Below are 21,315 nucleotides of genomic sequence, written 5' to 3'. Positions count from 1 at the left end.
GGATCACAACTTTTTGTACTCAACAACAATCTAGTTTTCGAGGCATTGGCAGGTACTCTGTGATGTCTCTTCACGCAATATGATCGAAGAGTGATCAGGATCACCTCAAGCGCGATAGCTGATTCGAACTGCCCGATATCGAGACTAGAAATGGCAACTTCGATCACAACATTCAGTGGATTGAGATGCACCAGGATTCCGAGGACGCAGTTCTTTACGGCTACGGCGACGTCGACGTCGACGTCGGCTGCCACGGAAACCCCTGCCGCTGCACTTCCTGACGTCTTATCATCTTTCAGTACGACTACCGTTCAAGACACGTCTAGTACGAGTCTTTTATCTTCAATAATTTCACAACAGACGGACTCAAGTCCTTCGGAGCCCACATCAAGTCTCGCTTCATTTGTGACTACGGCTGTAGCCGCGTCCAGTAGTATGCTCTCTCTACTAATCCTTGGGCATTCGTTGACCATGGCTGATATCTTATAGCGCTCACTGCAGCGGCCACGATTCTACCTGCGGTAACATCACCAGCAGATCCTTCATCGTCAGATTCTTCATCGTCAGATCCTTCCTCATCAGATAACAGCTCGGCGGATTCATCGGGAGACTCTTCTAAAGGAAAAGTCATTGCAGCTGCCGTTGGGGCCTCTTTAGGTGCCGTGGCCATTGTGGCATTGTTCATTCTCTGTGCATACATCACCCGACGTAAACGACGTACCCCATCTCAAATAGGTGATAGAGAAAAGGATCCTGGAACGACCGGACGGTTTTCGGGGATTACACAGCTGATTGATAAGATCAGATCGGGACCAGGGACAGCATTCATACCTGCTGTTGTCGATAAAGTTCGACCGGCTTTAGCACGCGTCCGGAATTTTCGATCTACGAGTCGAGAAGCACCTAACGATACACCAGCTGAGCAAACACAAACTGAACCTTTTAGAAGAGGATCATCTCCTGGCTGGCCGTTTCCACATCAAGATCGAATGCAGGAGCAAGACATAACGTCTGCTCCACGGATAATGCCAGAACCGACCAATCCTTTTGCAGATCCTCCTGCTTCAGTCAACATAGCAACAAACAGAAATGATTACAGACCAGAGAATCCATTCACAGATCCTGCAAAACTTCCTCCAGTCAACATAGCACCAAACCGAAATAATAATGAACAACCAGAAAACCCGTTCGCTGACTCTGAAGACCCGTTCTCTCATTCGGATTATGAAGATGAGCCTGCATTCACAATGCCGCTGACAATACGCAATGGTGATGCGGACCGCAACGATATCGTAGATGATAATACCAACGATAACGACAACAATAGAGGCCAACATAGCAATCGAAGTACCCTAAGCGGCTCAACCTACATACCAAACAGTCGTGCATCTTCACCCTTGGTGTACGATTTCAATTTCTTAACCTGGAAGTCAGACGGAAAACTCGAAGATAGAAGCAGCACATACAGCGATCCATTTGATTTAGAGAGACCACCCACAATTCACTCATCGGCCTTTCCGACACCTATGGTGGAACGACAAAAGTCTCAAAAGGGGGGATATTTCCCGGAGATGAATCAAAACATTCCACAGTATATTTCGTGAATAATCGCGAAAATATGTGGTTGTTATAAACGGAACGATTTCTGATGACTTGTTATTTGTACATATCGATCATTTTATGTGGTGTTATTTGGCCTTGTATTTGGACACGGAGGTATTCTGTTTTATTGTTGACACTCACTTTGTACGCCTAGTCAGCGTTGAATATGCAATAGCTGAAGGTCTGATCAGACCAACAGCCCTAACCTTTGATTCCTAGTTGGAATTGATTTTCCGGGTATTCCATTTTACCACCATTTCTGCAATTTGTCTCATGGTTGATGGGATATCCTTGGCTCTGTTCTCTCTCGTTCCTTGTAACATACCGTCCTCTATATAGTATAACTATTTAACTAGTTACGTCTGTTGGATCAAGTTTACATCATCCATCACAGCTCATAGCACCATATATCAGTAAATGGAGCAGCTATTACGGTCAGGTTAATGCCTGCTGGAAAATGGTTGCAAGTTTCAGGTGCATGATGTGAGACCTGAGAGGATTTCATATCTTCCTGATTTGTTGCCTTTTCTGGATGAGTGATACAAATCGAATAATATGCTGCATCACTCTTGACATTTAGGTGGTCTACACTACAGTAGCAGTAGGATGGAAAAAGTCTCATGGCGTTACTTGTGGGTAGAGAAAACATCTCATCTATGTATGCAGTCTTCTCAATGAATAGAGAATCGATGCGAGTGCATGACTGAATCAAGAAAAGATACTTTCAAACAATCGGCGCATTCTTAATTCTCAAAACCTCATAGATACTCATGCCCGATATACACAGGACGAGTACTTTATCTTGGAGAAGATTTCATTTTGTTTCATTTCACTTTTTTGCATTGGCTGTAAAACAAAACAAAAATCCCAAATGCAAAGAATTTCCGATCCCGCCGTCGTTAATAAAAAAAATAAGATAAAGAGGTTTCCTCAAATGGAAAAGAAGTTCTAGCGATTTCTTATCGCGACTTCTTCATTTGTTTTTCTTGATGACGAAAGTATTTTTGCCATGAAGTGTAATAGCTTCCATATTGAAACACTTCATGGAAATTTACTTCGTGAGTATCTTGTTTTCCCACTCGCCTTAACTTCCCTCTATCTCTCGGACACAACACACACACATCACCCAGATGCTAAGGATATTTACTCCTGGGCTTCCTCTTCACCAGTGGCAGCATTTCGCTTGGCGAGGATACGCTCCTGTCGTCGCTCACGGGCAGCCTTGGTCTTAGCACGCTTGGCGTCCATCTCCTCCTTGAGGATACGCTCACGTTGCTTCTCAGCCTTGGCCTTGTGGATCTGTGATCACAATGAATGTTAATAACTCGGCGTTCATGTCTCGACGCTTATTCGCAAGTAAAGACAGGACTAACGTGTTCAACGAGCGCACGCTTGTGCTTGAAGGTGTTACCCTTGCTCAAGTGGTAGAGTTCGTGGTAAAGGTGCTTGTCGATCTTGCCAGAGGCACGGTACTTGACGAGGAGACGACGGAGAACACGCTGACGACGCATCCAGAGGACTTGGCTATAAGCAGACCATATTAGATATCTCCTCTTTCCCACACAAATATAGAGTAATCCCTCCAACATACCTAGGCATACGAGCATCCTTGGTACCCTTACGCTTACCCAAACCACGGTGTCTACCAATTCGGCGGGCGGCGTTGAGTTCACGGGCACGGGAGCGAGAGTGCATAGTGACGGGCTTGCGGATGATCAAGCCATCGCTAACCAACTTGCGGACAGTTTGGCGGGAGTTGGCGTTGGAGATTTCGCTCATCTCATTGGGATCGAGCCAGACCTTGCGTTTACCGCAGCCGATCACGGACGCCGCAAGGCGCTTCTGGGTACGGAGGTTGACCCTGTAGGGAGAAAAAGAATCAGTCTCGGCTGCATTCACATCGACAAGAAAAATGTGTTGAATCCATCGATTTCATCGACTTATTGACGGAAATGCATCGGCTGAAAAATCGTGGACAACAGTCCTCGTCGCAAGGAACATTTTCCTGATGAATATATACTCACATCTTGATGTCGGCGTGTCGACGGTCGTTTGGCGTAAAAATGTTCGTCGGTCGGATCGATTGACGGCGGGCGATTTCAGTGAGGAGTTTGAGGATAGCCTTGGGAGCGGGAGCGGGTGCTGCTTAGGTAATCGCTAAGCGAACCGCTGAAGCATCCACTTTAGGGCTTGAACCCACCCGCTAGACCTTTTTGGGATGCTGACAGTTAAATCTAGAGTCTTGCCATCCTGGGAGTCCTTCATGATGAATCATTGTGAGCAATTCTTACTCGTATCCCCATCTCTCTCGATTGAGATACATGATTCTGATACCTATGATTGATCACGATTTTTGAACAAAATGATCTAGCCAAGATACTTCCGCCAGTCATACACCTTAGTCTCACCAAGACTCCAAGAGATGATCTAAGTTTGTTGCCCAGGTGAATGCAGATAGAAATTGAAACGAACTTTTGCCTCATATAACCAATGTAAAAGAATATACACTTATCAGAGTCATCATCATCACTCAACCCCAAAACTATCTTCTCCCAAATCAATCCTTCCTATGCTCCACAATTCCCGTTCATCTTCAACCTCGTCATTGGAAAGGCCTAACCCACCTTGGCCGCCCTCGGCTTCTCGTCGCTCGCGGGCCTGAGTAGCTAGTCGTAGTGCGACACGCTTGAAGTAGTCTGAGATACTTCGTTTCGGGCCTGCAGGTAGATTCGCTCCTGGTCCAGCCATGTACTTATCGAAGACAGCAGACTCTGACTCCACCACATCAAATAGCGCAAGGAAAGCAGCCTCAGCGGCCAATTTAACAGGGATAGTTGGATCACGAACGCTACCAAAGATAGGCGGCACAAGTAGTGCCAGGTGTGGCCTGGTATATTGGGGATGGAGGCGGCTTATGGTACGCAACACAACAAGAGCTAGACGCCTCGTATCTGCTGGATGGCCTGAGGGTATCACTGATGCTAGGCTCTCGAAGACCGGCTTTGTCGATTCGAAGTTCTTGTTCTCGTTCTCAGCAAGAATGTATTTTCCTGCTGCCAGGACACTGTTGTCGGATACGTAAGGCTGTAGTGGGTTAGCACTTGTAGTCAATGATTTCGAGATATGGAATCACGTACATCCGAGTTTGCAATTCCTTGACAAATTACTGATGGTGTCTCAACCGTGAAGTTTTCTAGTAGTATCTTCGGAGCCTCCACAAGGAGTGCGTTCAAGCCTAGGATAGAAGCATGCGAAAAGTTCGTAGTCAACACCCGGGATCTAGTTTGTAGTTAGTATAATCTGCTTTCTCGATTCGATATAAAAATGTGCATACTTGATTAGTGGTACAGCTGTAGCAGGCGGTAGATTCTTCACCAATGCACCAAGTAACTTGGCGTTGGTCATAGCCATCGCATCTGTATAAATGTTAGAAGAATCGTCGACTACATAGACTTAGAATATATACCTGTACGATCGCTGCTGTCGTCGTCGATAAGACCTAGCACTGCATTTCTTGATGCCTCACTCATGCTGCCACCAGCCTTATCCACAACCTCGAGAAGTGCCTTCATCATAGCATTCTTGACTCCATCGTCATCTGTCTTGGAGCCGGTGACCAATTCTGCGGGCAAGTCAGTAACACTATGGCAACTCTGTATTCAATGGAACATACCAGCAACAAGAGGATCCACACGAGGTGTAAGAGTGATCAAAATACCCAAACCCTTGGCAGCCCGATTTCGTAGGGTTTCGCTGGTGGTGTCTGCCAAACCTCTGGCGAATGTGCGCTGAAGTTGAGGTAAGAAAGGTTTGACAGCTAATGGTATCTTATCAAGAAGCTTGTTGAGTGCATAAAACACCGCTGCTTTGATATCAACAGATCTTTCGGAAACAACACGAATAAGCGGACCGGTAATTTGAGTGACAAATGGTTTAAGAGAATCTGCCGCCGTCCTATCAATGATATCGGCAATAGCCAGTGCAGACTGCGTTCGTTGTTCCGTATTTCCATTCAGTAAACCCTGGAGGAAGATAGGGAATATCGCCATGATACCCTTTGGCAAACTGAAGCCTGGAAGAGCAGCTCCAGGGACACCGACCTGCCGCAAAGTCTGACGAGTAGAAACAACCAATAGCTCCATTTCTTCTTTGCGCATATGCGATGTCAATTGACTTAAAGCGGACCATGAGGCCTTGACCACATTCTTGTCCCTGTCGTCAAACGAAATGAGGAGCACACGAATGAGATCCTGGTGATATCTCGAATAATCAATCTCAGCGTCCGCGAAGAATTTAGCTAAACGTTCAGCAGCGTTTGCCCGTCGACGGTGATCGTCATGTTTCATTAATGTCATCATAGTGTTCATGGCAACGTTCAAACCATCGAATTCATCGACAGACACGAGGATAGTATCGAATGAAGAGCTGAGTTCTTCCCGGAGTTCTTCGTCCTTGGTCGATATCATTTCGTCCATAAGGGCATTGAGTATGGCAGGTATACGACGATTCATTGCGGAGCTGGCAACTTCTGCCAAAGATGCGAGGGCTCTTGCATTGAAGGCGGTGATAGGAGACGTGAGCAGCGTGGGAATAAGGTTGGGAAGTATAATGTTAGCACGCGTTGTTTCGGTTAGTAGAGTAAGAAGTGCAGATAGAGCCTGTTCAGCCTCTTCTTCGTTTCTAAGAAGAGACAGAAGATAAGGCAGAACTTGATCAACTGCTCTCTTGCCCAAGACGCGCTGTAAGGCATCAAATGCTTCAGCTGCAGCCTCTCTGACATCCGCATCGTTGTCAACGAGCGCAACCCGCACAATGGAGATGAGCACTTTATCGTAGTCTTCCAAGGCCTCTGGGGACGCTGAAGTAATCAATTCCCGAAGTGCGATACATATGCCTTGCCTGGCATCCACATCGGTTGATGTTCTGAGCCCATCCTCAAGGGAGGGCAACAACGTGGCCAGAACACTCTCACCAGCTTTCTTGATAAGGTCTCCCAAAGCATTGCCCGCAATAACTTTCTGTTCCATGTTGGATGACCCGAGACGGCGGATAATGAGTTGCGTAAGGGTAGGAACCAGCTCCTTGAGAGTTCTAGGCGTGGCGACAAGTGCTTTCCAGACTGTGATTGCTGCACTTCGTACCAGACCAGACGTATCGCAACGGCAGATATAGAGAGCAGATAACACTTTGTTTCTTTTCTCTTCGCCGAGGATTGCAAGCAAGGATTGACCAGCCTGAGCTGCACCTTCCTCTTGCTCCTCAGCATCGACCCTGTTAGTAATGCCAGTAAGATTGAAGAGCAGGTCTCCAACAAGTTCGACTGAGCTCAATCTGATTCTGTGGCTGTCGTCTGCTAGACCGCGCTCCAATTCAGGCAAGAGAAGATCAATGGCCTTCGAGGAGAAATTCTTGACCAAGAGACGACCTGCTCGCAAGGAAGTCTCGCGGATTGCCTCAATGTCATCAGCCAGACCCGCCAAGATTGGTGGAATGATCTTGTTAAGATAAGCAGCAAAACTGTTGCCGAAACAAGCTGGCAAGAAAATGAACAATGACATGAAACCTTCTCTGACAGATGGCTTGGAACTGGAGACATTCTGTAAGATAGTGGGCAAAGTTTCCTCGAGACGTGTTGTTCCGAGCCCAGCAAGGACTTCTGAAAGAGCTTGTGCAGATCCCAAGCGGTCGCCTGCTCCGGTATCTGACTTGAGAGTAGCCATGAGACTCGGTATGAGATCTGGAAGAGCATCTTCTCCCAATTTCTCGATAAGAGATCCAAGAGCTTTGGAAGCGGTAGCACGAGTAGTCGGAACAGGGTCCACTACAGCCAGACGCAAGCCAGCGACAAGAATTGGCAGGTGAGAAATAAGGTCCTTTCTTTCGGTCAAATGAGCAAGACTGCCGATAATCTGAGCAGCTTTGCGTTTTGTGTTTGATCGGTCACTGAGCCCACGCTCCAATATACGAACAACAAGAGCAAGTGAAGGGGCGTCCAGGTAATGGATGAATGAGACTTTGATAAGCGAGTCCAATGCTTCGTCTGTGTATTTTGTCGGGTCACTGAGAGCTTTAAGAAGGATTCCAACCAGACTTTTAACTTCTGGGTTGCTGATAACCTCACCGAAACGCTGCAAACTGCGATTGGCGGCATTGCGGACATCTTTGTGGCTGTCATTTAGCACAACGGTTAAGGGAGGAATAATATCCGGTAAACTGATGGCCAGTTGCTGAGGATCAAGATATGCCATGGCACCTAGAAGATCACATGCACCCTTTTTGCTACGCCATTGAGTGTCATCGAGACCTTCCAAAAGCGTTGGAAGAATTTGTTTCACTCCGTAAGAACTCAAACTTGCAACGCACGTCTTAGCAGCGTCGAGGCAGGCATCTCTCACGTCAATACTAGGATCACCAAAGCTTGTCAGTAGATGGGGTACGATCTGAATCACGTAAGGTTCAAAGACTCGTCCTAGCACAGCAGAGAAAAGCTCATAAGCGAGAAGAGCTCCTTGACGTTGATTCGGATCCTTCTTATTGTCTAAAGCATCTGTGAGAGTTGACATGATACGGTACTTCCGAAGAGCTGCAACACCTCTGCCCTGAACAATACCAGCCAGACCGTACGCCGCTCCACGTCGCGATGCATACTTCTTAGAATGTAAAAGCTGATCTAGGAGCTCATTAACGTAGCCTTCGGTTTCCAGACCACCGGATAATCTGATCAAGGGAGGAAGGCACCCAGCCACGGCAGACTGTACCATTTCGGATGGAGTATGAAGAGCGGCAAGTAATTTCTTGATAACCGTATCTAAGCGTGAATCCCCAGATTTCAGATGTCTTGCTAACGAGCCGTAAAGTATGATGACTGCCTCATTGAGCCAATCAGAGCTTTCGGTAGCCTTGTCGGAAGTTTCGAGCGTCTTTTCGAACAAAGTCATTAGTTCTTCAACCTTCTGTTGTCCTCGCTCCTCGATGATCAATCTACCGCTATCTGCCATTTGCTCTCTAACCAAAGCGTTTTTGTCAATTAAGGGACCATCCTCTATTAGGAACCTCATGAAGGATACAATCTGATCTTTTTCGAAAAGCTTGGTCATGGCTTTGAAAGTCAGAGCTATACCACTTCTGATTTCCCAGACATCAGTTAAGTCGGCTTTCAGTGGCATTCCATACTTGTCTTTCCCTGGGGCCTTGGGCTTGACTTCATCCGAGTATCTGGATTGCAAGCCGGATAAAACGACCTCGAATGTTAAGGGATTTAGCTCAACAGAGTGTGCGAGAGCCCGAGCTGCAGCGCCTCGAAGCTGACTGTCCTTTGCATCCAAGTATTTAATAATCTTCAAGTATGACTTTTCATCCACGTCAAGAGCGTTATCTTCCCAAATGGCCTCCGCGATCTCCGCATTCTCCTCAACCTGGTCATGACAGCATAGCCAAATATGTTCAGAGAATTCCAAGTCGGTCAAATCAATCTCAGCTTCAATTGCTTGTAAAACTGCGGTTCGTACTGAGACATCCCGTGCAATTGTTCCCTCAAAAAGGACTCCGAGCTCTTCTGGTAAAATATTCTGAGAAATTGATCTGCAGAGATCCAACAACGTATCTTTGACCAACTTGTAGTGTTGCGAGTACTTGTGTAGTGACGTAATGAGATGTTGTAGAACCTCGGTACGAGGAAGTCTGGTGTCGGAAAAGGAGGAAGAGTGAAATGATAGGAACTCCAATGTTAGTAGAACTTGTTCTCCACCATCCTCCCCTTTTTGCTCTTCGATGCCATCTCGACTCAATACTAAAGCCGCCAATGGCAGAAGGTAGGCGAGTGATGTTGGTTCAAAGGGCAACTGTTCAGAAGTGAAGCGCAATCTGTACAGAATCCTTGTGACGAGATCTCCCAGTGGTTCGGCTTCCAGATCAGGAGATAAGTTAGTATTACCTAATGCTCGAAGGGTCGCGACGCCGATAAACGGTCGTAGCAGGCCAAGTCTCGAAGAGACCTTCTCCGCACAAGCAATATACGCCCTCGAAACGGCATCACCTACAAAAAGTCCGGCATTAAGACGCGCCAGAGAAAGAAGAGTCGTAATTGCTGTGTTGATCCATCCGTCGGTGTCAGTCGGTGGTCCGGTAGCAAGTCCACGAACAATTACACAGCCTCGCTCAATCCTCTTTATTTCATTGAGCACACTTTCTCGGATTTTAGCTTCTTTCGCCAACTGTGCCTTTACCTTTGCTTGTTCTTCTGTCGTTAGCTTTTTCTGGGGTTGTCCTTTCTTTTGTGCAATCTGCGCTCGGAGTTCCTCTTCCCATTTCAAAGTGTCATAATCCTTGATATTCTTGTCTGACAATGGCTGGGCTGATTTTGTGTTGAGCACATCAACAAACGTCGTGCCTTCTGGTATACGTGCAATTGCAGCATCAGTAGGCGTAAATTTGGAGATACGATCACTTGCTAGATCTTCGTTGATGATCTTAACAATACGCTGTATCATCGCTTCTGGGGCAACGAAAGCTAAATCTGCTGCTGCACTCCCAACAGCGTCACTTGCGAGTGGTATTTTTGACTTTACAGGATCATCAGATACCTGTACGAGCTGCTGAATGGAGACTTCGGGATTCTCAGATACAAGTTTTCCCGGGTCTAGGCCTGTTCTTAGACAGAGATCTATCCAAGAGACCCTAGGTATCAGTTCCTGACGGCATAGGACAAGAAGTTTGATCATCTGATCTTTCAGCGCAGATTGGACGTTATCTGGAAATTGCTCTGACCCTGATGCACTAGGACATATGGCTTTCACTACAAAGTGAAGTAAGCTTTGACTACCCTGGCCTGCAGCTGCAGCAGCAGATTCCTTGTCACCAATTGACAGGGCAAGCACCCAGGACCATAATGCCTTGACGATAACATCGCCAACTACCGCAGCATCACGCAGGAAAGCCTTCGTCAGAGCCCGGCATGCTTCGTCTCTAATTTTCCGCGGCACGCTCGGGCTAGCAATCGTGAAGATGAATGCCTGACCCCATGCGTCCCTACATGCTGCATCATAGGTACGCAGCGTAGAACCATTCGCAACCGTGGCAAGTGCTCTTACTTTCCATCGGAAGTCCTCTTCGGTGGTCAACTTGCTATAAACCTTCGGGTTTAATAGGAATGATGGCTTGGGTGTTAGTGAAACGGATTGCTGGATAATATTTTTCCATTCTGATTCCGCAATTGTCCGCAAATCTTTCAATAGACCGCATAATGCAATATAACCATAAGCGGCAGAAACTAGACCACTCTGAGCAGAGGGAAGGGGATTCGTGAGGGCTTCTGCGAATGAATCCTTCCCTTTTGAAAGAATAGAATTGATTAATCCCTGATTCGGCGAGCTAGTCAGTCTTTCTGGCTTGGCCTCCCAGAATAAGTCCGCAGTATGTAGCTGCCACAGCTTACGAAAAGGCACACGTTTATCAGCAGATGCCTTTGCAATAGCTGTGACTGATTCATCTTTGAGAGGTACTTCGGAATCGATAAGATAGCCTAGATGTTTGCATACGGCTTTGACTTCTGATACCAGAGCGACTTCGCTCGATTCCTTAGCAGCCACTGTTACCAAGGTTGTAGCCACTTCCAAAGATAGAGCCTTATAGCAAGGAATCGCCGCTAAGACGTCAACGTGTGACGCACGTTGCTCAGCATTGGATATCTTCTGAGACTTCAATGGATTTAGAATCTCACTAGACACCTTTAAAAGAGGGTCTTCGATATTGCATCTGGATATCAAGGCTTGGAACGACTGCGCGGCACCTTGTCTAATGATAGCATTCGTAGATTTTAGACTGGACAAAAGAGGCTTGGAAAGGCGAGAATTGACGGGCTCGGAAAGATCAATTGCAGCAGGAAGAGACAAGCACAGAGAGGGGATTATGCCATTGAGTATAATCTCGGGGGATCTCAATATGGATTTCTCTAGCGTTGGGATAATGTCGGCGACTAAATCGTCGTAGGTGACAAAAGACGCAAAGAAATCCGATAGCCCATTTGCTATATGTGGTGGTACTTGGCTTCGTGAGCCCAGGATCTCCTTGGTATAGAAAGCCAATATCGGCTTCTTTAGTCCAGCCAAGACCTCTCTTCTGGCAGAAAGACGTGCACAGACTCCGGAGATCACGCCAATAAAGGGTGCGTTTCTCTGCGCCGAAGTGCCTGCAGCTAGCTTTAGCACTGACTCACGTACGGCCTGCTCACCCAAAGTCTGGCTCCCAAAGGTCGCCCTCAATGCACGACGTGTAATTCGAAGAGCTGATTGTCTCACAGTTGGTCTCGAATTCTGCCCTAAACACAATTCTAATACGTTCGCATTGGCAGATATAACATCGAGGACAGCCCCAATAGGAGCCTCTATGCTGCTTAAGTGTTGGAGGAGAATGCAACACCACTCAATAAGGACGAACGCAGACGTAGCTGAAAGACTTGGTTTCGCACATTCCTTTTGTATTCTCGAGGCCAAGTACTTGGTATCTTGCTCGGTTAAGGACTTCAGGATCGTGCGAAGGCATTGCTGGACGGCTAAACGAGAGTTTCGGTCGACGTATAACGGGTATGTTTTGATAAGAAGATCGAGGATAGGTTTACTGTTTTCTTCTGACAGGATCTCCCCTATATAGTTGTAAAAGAATATCTTGTTCAGCCAAATCTAGCTTTAAATTTGTACAGTGGTGAGCGCCATACCATTCTTTTCTCGGAGTGATTGGAGGACTCGCACGCGGCGAGAAGTCGAGCTCGACAGAACAACGCTTTCGAGGGTCTCCAGGTCCCCGTTATGTATAGCATCCCATTTCAATTCATCCATTTTGGGATGGAACTAACATGTCGAGCTGGATTGAGGTAGGGCTGAGAGAGCGGATAGTTCAAGGTTGTCCCGCAGTTGTGTCATAAAAAGATTTTGAGGTTTATTGTGGGGAGCTTCCTTCCACTGCCCGCACCGCACCTACTGCGCAAGGTACAAAGACTCCAGTGACCATCAACCTCGTCTCTTCTACTTCTTTTCTCTCCTTACCAGATATCTTTCGCCCTCGCTGATTTTTCTGTGTCTTGCCTGCTCTAATATCTGGTGGAGTCTCATCTTATGCGTTTGTGCGCCGAAATATTACTTATATAAAAAATGCCTCCTAACAAGAGGAAAAAGAAACCGGCTTCAAATCCAGCCAGAGGTTTTGCTACCGTATCAGTACCTTCAAAACCAAAAGTGGCTGAGTCGAGCACGGTCTCGTCAACGGTAGATTCTTCAGTAGTTGTATCGGAAGACGAAAAATCATCGAAACAACCAGAGACCCAACGGCCGCAAACTGATAGCTCCAAGGATCAAACCCTCCAAACCCTTTCTCCAGAGGAACTTGAGAGACACTTCGAAGAAGCAGAGCTTCAAATTCTGGTCGATAAATACGGATGGAAGTCTAAAAATGAAGCTAGTCGCCAAGTTTTCAAATTTGAAACTGAGCGTCGCGTATTGAGGTCTCAAGCCAATGTCCTGAGCTTGAACGAGTGGATCCCCCAAAAGATACAGGATCAAGTTCTTGCTCTGGCCCAACTTGAGCAAGATCACCTTGACGCTCCTCCTGAAGGGGATCTTGATGCTGGGAAAGAAGAGGAATTGATTACTAGACTTTGGAGCCTGAAAGATGCAATCCGAGGACTTGGATTTTCAGACAGTCGAGTAGACTCACTGCTGAGACATATTATAACTTATTACTCTGGAGTTTCAAACAGTTCCAAAAACGTAAATTGGAATCTTGAGGAATCTTTAGAATGGCTGGCATTGCAATGCGACCCTACTGAGCTGGATCCATATGACAAGAAGAAGGACCCGTCGTGGACACCGGAAGAAGCTGCTTCTTCATTCATCGGCAGTAAGTACCCTATAATTTATAAAAAAGGAGTTCATGACTGATGCCCTACTGTAGGCGAAAATAAGAAGTCACCTTCGAATCCTTCGCTTGCTGCCCAGGCCGGAAATCCGCTGAACAAACCTCCATCTAGCCGTACAATAATTGAAGTTGAGCCAAATCTCGGGAACGAATCTGATAGCTCTCTCGATCCGGAAGACTTTGCTGACGAGTATGTCTCTTTGAAAACTCAAATATACCAGTTAAGCCCTCAATTGTTCGACCAAAACTCGGGAGGTGGTAGAAAAGGACGAGCTCAGGCTCCTAAAGATGTTTCTGACCCCAGGATCAAGAAACTTCAACTGAAAGTAGCAAAAATTGAGAGTGACATTCTCTTTGACCATGACGCGGCGGAAATGAAATGGAGGGAGAAGTTAAATGATTTGCGGAGAGAGTTTACGTTCAATCGCGAAAAGGGACGTGCAGTTCCTGTCGCAAAGAATGTGCCCTCCAAAGAGTCACAGCCTACGATATCTGAAGATACAGAAGAATTTGTCATGGTAGAAGCTTCCGAATCCGGCGACGAACTCCTTCTAGGTGGTATCTTCATAGAACCAGATGAGCCTCTATTGGTCCGCGATACACCTGACAGTATTAAAGTCATACGCAATTTTGCTGAATCAGTTGGCGGTACTGAGCCTGACAAACTTCTGCAAGAAGTATGCAAAGCTAGGTAAGCTATACTGCAGATAACTTGGTTACAAGAGAACAGGCTAATTATATACCTTAGAGACCCGGGTTTCAAGGTTGTTCTGAGAGATCTAGCGGTCGCATCCTTTTACAATCGAAAAGGAATAGAGATAAAGTGGTCCAAGCCACAGGAAGAGCCGGTTCCATTATCAATCGAAGGCATAACTATCAAAAGCAATGCATTCACTGTATTCGTTTCTATGGATTCGATTGCCGCCGCTAAAGACGAACAAGCGAAGGGGTATATCTCTACTCTTGCGCTCTTCCTCGTTTCTGCGCCAGCCTCGAACAACAAGGAGAACAAAGCTTACATGAGGCTTCCGAATGTATGGAGGGAAGTTTACCAAGAATTTTCTGATTTGAGAAAGCAACAAGAGGATGAATCCGACAAGCAAACAATTCGATACCTGAAGAAGCTAATTGAGGAGAATCACGGAAAACTTGAACGCGATGTGGTGCTATCAGATAACTTTAAGAGAAGAAACGGTAACAATAGACAGCAACTTCCAGGGAAAACTGAATCTACAACTCCAAAGATCGATGCCGATAGTTTGAGAAAGCTGTGGGAAGAGAAAATGAACACTACATCATTTCAGCATATGACGGAATCTCGCAAGAATCTGCCAGTATGGGCTTATAAGCAGCAGATCCTCGATACTCTGGCAAATCATCAAGCTGTCATCATTTGTAGTGAAACTGGCAGTGGCAAAAGTACTCAAATTCCGTCATTCATCATGGAGAATGAGCTCGCGAGCGGTCGCGAGTGCAAGGTATTTGTTACCGAGCCTCGCAGAATTTCAGCTATATCTCTAGCACGACGTGTGAGCGAAGAACTTGGTGAAAGACATCAAGATCTCGGAACGAATAGGTCTCTGGTGGGTTACGCGATAAGATTGGAAAGCAAGATTAGCCAGAGCACAAGACTAATATTTGCGTATGTTCATCCCCCCCTCCTTTCACGTTGAGACGCTAATACGGTGTGTAGCACCACTGGAGTTGTTGTCCGTATGCTGGAACGGCCAAATGAAATGCAAGATATCACACATATCGTGCTTGACGAGGTGCATGAAAGAAGTATTGATAGCGATTTCCTCCTGATCGTTCTTCGGCGATTGTTAGCTCAAAGACCAGAGCTCAAGGTGGTGCTCATGTCTGCCACTGTGGATGCCAAAAAGTTTGCGAACTATTTGGGCGGTGTTCCAGTACTCAACATTCCTGGAAGGACATTTCCTGTGCAAGTCAAATATCTTGAGGATGCAATCCATTTGACAAATTATCGACTAGATGATTCATATCCAGCATCTACAATCATTGACGAGGATGAGGATGATAAATCGTCGGATGAAGGGCTAACTGATGAGATGGGTCGAGGTTTAAGAGCAACATTGGAAGGTTATCCGTACCAGACGAGGGATACAGTTCTGAAATTCGATGAATATCGTCTCGACTATCGCTTGATTACAAGACTTTTGACGGCCATTGCGACGAGACAAGACTTGAGTCAATACAGCAAAGCAATTCTGGTCTTCTTACCAGGTCTAGCAGAGATCCGAAGGCTCCACGATGAAATTGGTTCCGATTCCACTTTCAATCAGGGATGGATTATTCACACCCTCCACTCGTCTATTGCTAGCGAAGATCAGGAAAAGGCTTTCCTTGTACCGCCTGAGGGAACCAGGAAAATTGTGATAGCTACTAATATTGCAGAAACTGGTATCACGATTCCAGACATCACAGCTGTGATTGATGCTGGAAAGGAGAAGGTTATGAGGTAGGTTTTGCACAACCGTATTGTGAAGCGAATCTCTGACTCTCCAAGATTTGACGAGAAACGTCAGTTGTCACGGCTAGTAGAGTCATTTATATCTCGCGCCAATGCAAAACAACGTCGTGGACGAGCTGGACGTGTCCAGAAAGGAATATGCTTTCACCTCTTTACAGAATACCGACATGATAATAAAGTACGTATCTTCAAGGTCCTTGTGTGTGCCAGCCAGCCTAATAGACTATTATAGTTATCGGAGCAACAAACTCCTGAGATGCTAAGACTTTCACTTCAAGACCTGGTACTTCGTGTCAAGATATGTAATTTGGGAGAGGTCGAGAACACTCTTCTCGAGGCAATGGACCCACCGTCTTCGAAGAATATACGCAGGGCTATTGAATCTTTGAAAGAAGTCAAGGCACTCACGAGTGCCGAGGGTTTGACTGCCTTGGGAAAGCAGCTTGCGAAGCTTCCATTAGACGTGTGGCTCGGTAAATTGATAATATACGGTGCCATTTTCAAATGTCTGGATGCCTGCGTTAGTATCGCGGCTATCTTATCATCAAAGTCGCCATTTGTCAATACAATTGGTTCAAATTCCCAGCGAGATGCCGCTCGACTATCTTTCAAAAGAGGTACGTCTCTGTAGTACCCCTTGGAGTACTAAACTTACAAGAGATAGGTGATTCTGATCTTTTGACGATTTATAATGCTTATCTCGCATGGAAGAAGATCCGAGAGACTCCAGGGGTAAACGAGTACACATTCTGCCGGAAGAACTTTCTCAGCCCTCAGTCGCTACTGAACATTGAAGATATCAAAACGCAACTGCTTGTTAGTATTGTTGATGCAGGGTTGCTGAAGCTGGAAGCAGAGGAACAGACTGCGCTGCGAAGGTTCGTTATCTAAAGACTACATTCAGAACGCACACTGATTCGGTGGCAGGGCTCGAGTAACCGGCCGCAACCGACAATTCTTCGTCATTCCCGAACGAGTTAATGTCAACAGCGCAAACGACTTGATAGTCAATTCGGTTATTGCATGGAGCTTCTATCCTAAACTTGTGACTCGTGAAGGGAAAGGCTGGCGCAATGTGGTCAACAATCAGAACATCTCGCTCCATCCAATCTCTGTTAATAAACAGGTGGATTCGTCTGTGCAATGGCTGTCGTATTATCATATCATGCAGACACGTAACAGATACTACAACGCTCATGAGACTAGCGCTGTGGAAAGCTTTGCGGTTGCCTTGTTATGTGGTGACGCTGAGTTCAAGGTATGTTATGGGTTATCTTTGTCTACCATGTTCATTATTAACAATACAGCAGATGTATTCCGGCATTATCTCAATTGACAACAATCGCATACGGTTCTCTGTTAGAGACTGGAAACAAATGCTCGCATTCAAAAGATTCAGCATTCGTGTCCGCGAGATCATGACAGAAATAGTACGGAATCCACAGAAGATGCTATCACGCCGGCAACGAGAATGGATGGAGATCTGGCAACAGATATTCTTTGGCAAAGCTGCAAAGGCAGCTGAAAAGAAATAGATTTTCGATACCATTGCATCACCTGGGAGGTGTTCGTTGGAACGGACTTAGGACTCGGTTAGGAAACGGATTTGGCATGGCAGGATTGACTTAGGTATTTGGAATTAGACGATTGTATTGGATACACCTATAACGGGTTGGTCAGAGGCTTTGCCCCAAGGTTTAAAGATTGAATGGTTGATGCCTTTTGATAGATGGATTCTCTATTAGAAAAGCTAATACACAATTGTCGTTTCGATAACATCTGTCCGCCTGACAGCCTACTGAGCAACATAGTAAGTTGCACCATTGCAAATCATGATAATCTGCCTACCTGGGTTGTCCATGAAGTCAAAATGACCACCCAGACTGCGTTTAGATACCATAATCAACGCAGCGACCCTCGGCCGTGCTTGAAACAATATCAAACGAAGGGATTCCCAATTTTTCTCGGTATCCTGTACTATTAGGGCTGATCCTAGATCCGTAACAATGGGTATATAATCCGAGGATCATTGACTTTTTATATATTCGGATCAGACATGTCATACAATAAGCCATAATTTTGATTGAAAACCATTTCATCCCTTAATGCCAGACTCAAATGCGTAGGCGAAATATACGTAATGAAATGTTCTCCCAATCCCGTTGACCCGCTCGTTGTGATATGTCGAATTGTAGTCAGATATCACAAAGTTTAGTTATGTTGCCAGGAGGATCGGAGAAGTCTCGAAGCTAATTTGCTTTATTGGCTATGTTCCGGTCGAATTGAGATGATTTTAAAATACTAGGGACTAAATATTGACGGCCGAAAGTTATCAATCCAGGATTTTACCAGGAATGGTGACTTGAGTATTCGATTAAGGTCCGTGGATCACTTCTCAAAGAGGGGCCGTAATGATAGCCAATATCGATTTGAATCATTATAACTATGAAACTGACTATCGATGTTTAGGAGCAAGGCCATAGCCGACCACAATTCTACTATCCAGAATACATATATGATTTCAATAACTTCATAGCAACAAATAACTCTTAACTATCTAATACTAACAACATGCCAGATCAGGGTAATAATTACTAAGCAAGCTAAGTTTTGCACGCGCATACACTTTAAGATTCTCTTGGTTTAGTTCAATTATGCGAAGACGGGTTGTTGCAGCTCAGGGTCTACTCTTGACGCTGTTGTACATTAATCTACATGCGCCGAGCTCAAATGGTAAAACGAGCCTAACGAGGGGACCAAACGGAGTTACCTTCTGCCAGTTGAGCTAGTTACAAGACTTGCGTATATATGAAGCGAATTTTGCCGCTGAGCAAATGCAAGGGGGTTGAGATGATAGGCTGTCAGTGATTCGGCGAATGCTATCCTACGATTCTGATGGTTTCTTGGCTATCTGGGACTTGATTGGAGAGTGGGTGTTCTTCTACGGCTGAAACGTTGAGAAGGAATGGAGGGGTATGATCTGGAGCGGTCAGCCGGTCAGTAGTATGTTTGTATGTTTGTATTGATATTAACCTAGTGTTAGATAGCAAATCAGATTAATTTCTGAGGAAGTAGACGAGGAACAACAGTAGTTTAGTTATGTGACTGGATTATCACGAATGAATAGAAGAATGAGTATCTAGGAATGACTCGGCGAGTTCAAACGCTAAGAAGAAAAAGTAAGAAAACAGGCTAAAACATCGTCAAGCGCAGGGGCCAGCTGGCAAAGGCCTCATTATTCCGTAATAAACAACCATTCGCCCACAAACGATCTGAAAGATATGAAGAACAAGAATGCTTTCGGTGTAGACTGTAACCAACTTTGAGTCTAAGAAACTTAGCAGAAGGATACTAAAAACTTAGTAAAGAGGGGGTGACGGTCTACGTGGTCGTGCTATCCACCAGTCAATCCCGCACCTCGGCGGATCCCCAAGTGGAGTCGACCGCTGGATGTCATTCCAATAAGATCCACGCATCACAATCGAACTAGACTATGCGTTGTACATCAGGCGAGTTTTGTCTTCTAGACTAGACGGAAAGAAGTAGTGAGTCTGAACTCTAGCCTTCTACAACGAAGGCAAAGTACCTCTGTCAGGTCAACTTGTATGGAGTTTACATACATACATACATATATACAAGTGGGGCTTCCCGTCGGCGGAAACGGGGGACGGGAGCTTGCCGAACCTCACTTTGTTAGTCTCGATATGTCCTAGCTGTATTTTTTGAGTAATACAATATAATACGTAAATACCCGTTTACTCGCCGAAATTAGATTGCGAAATCACGAGCGGTTACGCGGATATAGACAAGGATAAGTCACAAATAGTGAACTACTAGAGGAAATAGGGCTATGGATTTGCCATTCAGAGATGAAATGACAAATCTCAGCTTACAGTCACAAACAGATTCTATACTAAAAAGAGGCGGGTTATCTAAAATTCATGTCTCGGAGTATTTTCTCTTACTGTAATACCGTACGTACGACCGGGATATGTCGGATAGAAAAGAACCATACCTTGTAAAGACCTAGAACCATTTCCCGGATACGATACTTAAACCTAGCATAAAGACGTGTACAAATACAGCTGAAGATGTGTAAACATTAAGATCTACTTCTATACAAACCTACTCATGTATGTAAGATGTAACCTACATGCGCAGTAGATTAAAGCAACAGCGCACGAGCGAAATCTGTAGCCACGATTAAATCGTTCATCAGATGTAACGATGGAAAAGCGAAGATAAAAACTAAGCATGACACTAATTTGACACCGCTGCGGGAGTAAGTACGGACGGGAATGCAATGCGAGGTTAATCTATTTCCACCTACTACGTATTGGAACAAGTTGAACTATTTTCTTAGGAATGGATATGCAAGCTATCTGATTGAACCATTCATGTACACGGTCAGGATGGAAGCCTGAAAATACGACCAAAGGAATACGGTCGTAGTACATAGTCGGTGATAATGTGGAAATTAGTTTCCAGCTATATCTACCTATCACTTTCAAGAACATGGGAATTTCAACTGATCATCAAGAAAGGGAAAAAACCACGCAGCCAGCCCACAGCTCGGCTCCGGCTACTTGCATCAGTGCCGTGAGCCCTTGCCGCCGCCATGACAAGTACAGTGGACACAAAGGATGATGGATTTAGAAAATCCTAATACGACTTTGTAGTTTGGACTTTGAAAACTGATAAGAATGGGCTTTTAACGGGTTTGTAATTTGCTGCATTGAGTAGTTAGTCGGTTAGTTAGGGTTTAATGGGTGGCGTAGTATTTCCATCTGAATTTAGTACGTATTTGGTCCTGTCCATTGACGTTTGATGTTACGATAGTATATTATTTCTATTTGTACGACCTTTTCGTTAGTTATGTGCGTACCATCGGACCAATACGAGCTGAAGTACCTGACTCGGGAAGGATGTAGTTACCATTCGCCGAGATAAATACAAGAAAAGTGAATTAGCACAATCCTCTGCTAGACGATCCAACGTTTGCAATGTTGATTGGATATGCATTTCGACAAAGAATTAATTTATACAACTAAATGAATTAATATAGATAGATAGGTACATCGGGAATTTCTCGCATTAGTATCGATACTATCATACATACACTTCATCCCTGTACAAAGGAACAATAATAGCGACTCCTATAATGACACGCCACTATGTACTTCCCCTCATCTTTCCCCTCGTCTTTCCTTGTATCTTGACTATCTAAGTTCTTAACTAAGCGGTATCAGATTGGTTCAAAAATGAACAACGGAGCTCGGTCCGCAATGGGATCATTTACAACTTAATATACGAGT

The 21,315-nt window shown here is 45.3% G+C and overlaps 3 protein-coding genes across 3 annotated transcripts, besides 1 other annotated feature; 2 read left to right on the top strand and 1 right to left on the bottom strand.

Moving 5' to 3' along the window:
- Positions 1–150: 150 nt before the first annotated feature.
- TSTA_090650 (uncharacterized protein) lies at positions 151–1,604 on the top strand (the record flags this gene model as incomplete). Its single annotated transcript, XM_002478744.1, has 2 exons — positions 151–433; positions 490–1,604. 2 exons carry the CDS (start codon positions 151–153, stop codon positions 1,602–1,604), a joined length of 1,398 nt encoding a protein of 465 aa, XP_002478789.1.
- Positions 1,605–2,745: 1,141 nt separating this feature from the next.
- TSTA_090640 (translational activator GCN1) lies at positions 2,746–12,434 on the bottom strand (the record flags this gene model as incomplete). Its single annotated transcript, XM_002478743.1, has 10 exons — positions 2,746–2,901; positions 2,976–3,126; positions 3,194–3,463; positions 3,627–3,744; positions 4,146–4,652; positions 4,736–4,881; positions 4,937–5,018; positions 5,069–5,224; positions 5,276–12,241; positions 12,314–12,434. 10 exons carry the CDS (start codon positions 12,432–12,434, stop codon positions 2,746–2,748), a joined length of 8,673 nt encoding a protein of 2,890 aa, XP_002478788.1.
- Positions 12,435–12,746: 312 nt separating this feature from the next.
- Positions 12,747–17,535, top strand: TSTA_090630 (ATP dependent RNA helicase, putative; the record flags this gene model as incomplete). The annotated part of the gene is made up of 9 exons (XM_002478742.1): positions 12,747–13,491; positions 13,546–14,200; positions 14,258–15,151; positions 15,203–15,988; positions 16,037–16,178; positions 16,233–16,617; positions 16,665–16,878; positions 16,928–17,258; positions 17,311–17,535. The coding sequence occupies 9 exons, from the start codon at positions 12,747–12,749 to the stop codon at positions 17,533–17,535; spliced, it is 4,377 nt and encodes a 1,458-aa protein (XP_002478787.1).
- Positions 17,536–19,613: 2,078 nt separating this feature from the next.
- Positions 19,614–19,637: a microsatellite.
- Positions 19,638–21,315: the final 1,678 nt, after the last annotated feature.

The sequence above is a fragment of the Talaromyces stipitatus genome, genomic scaffold (assembly GCF_000003125.1).
Source record: "Talaromyces stipitatus ATCC 10500 scf_1105507295527 genomic scaffold, whole genome shotgun sequence".
Lineage (NCBI taxonomy): Eukaryota > Fungi > Ascomycota > Eurotiomycetes > Eurotiales > Trichocomaceae > Talaromyces > Talaromyces stipitatus.
Note: the sequence above shows the minus strand (reverse complement) of the source record. Positions and strands in the feature narration are given on the sequence as shown.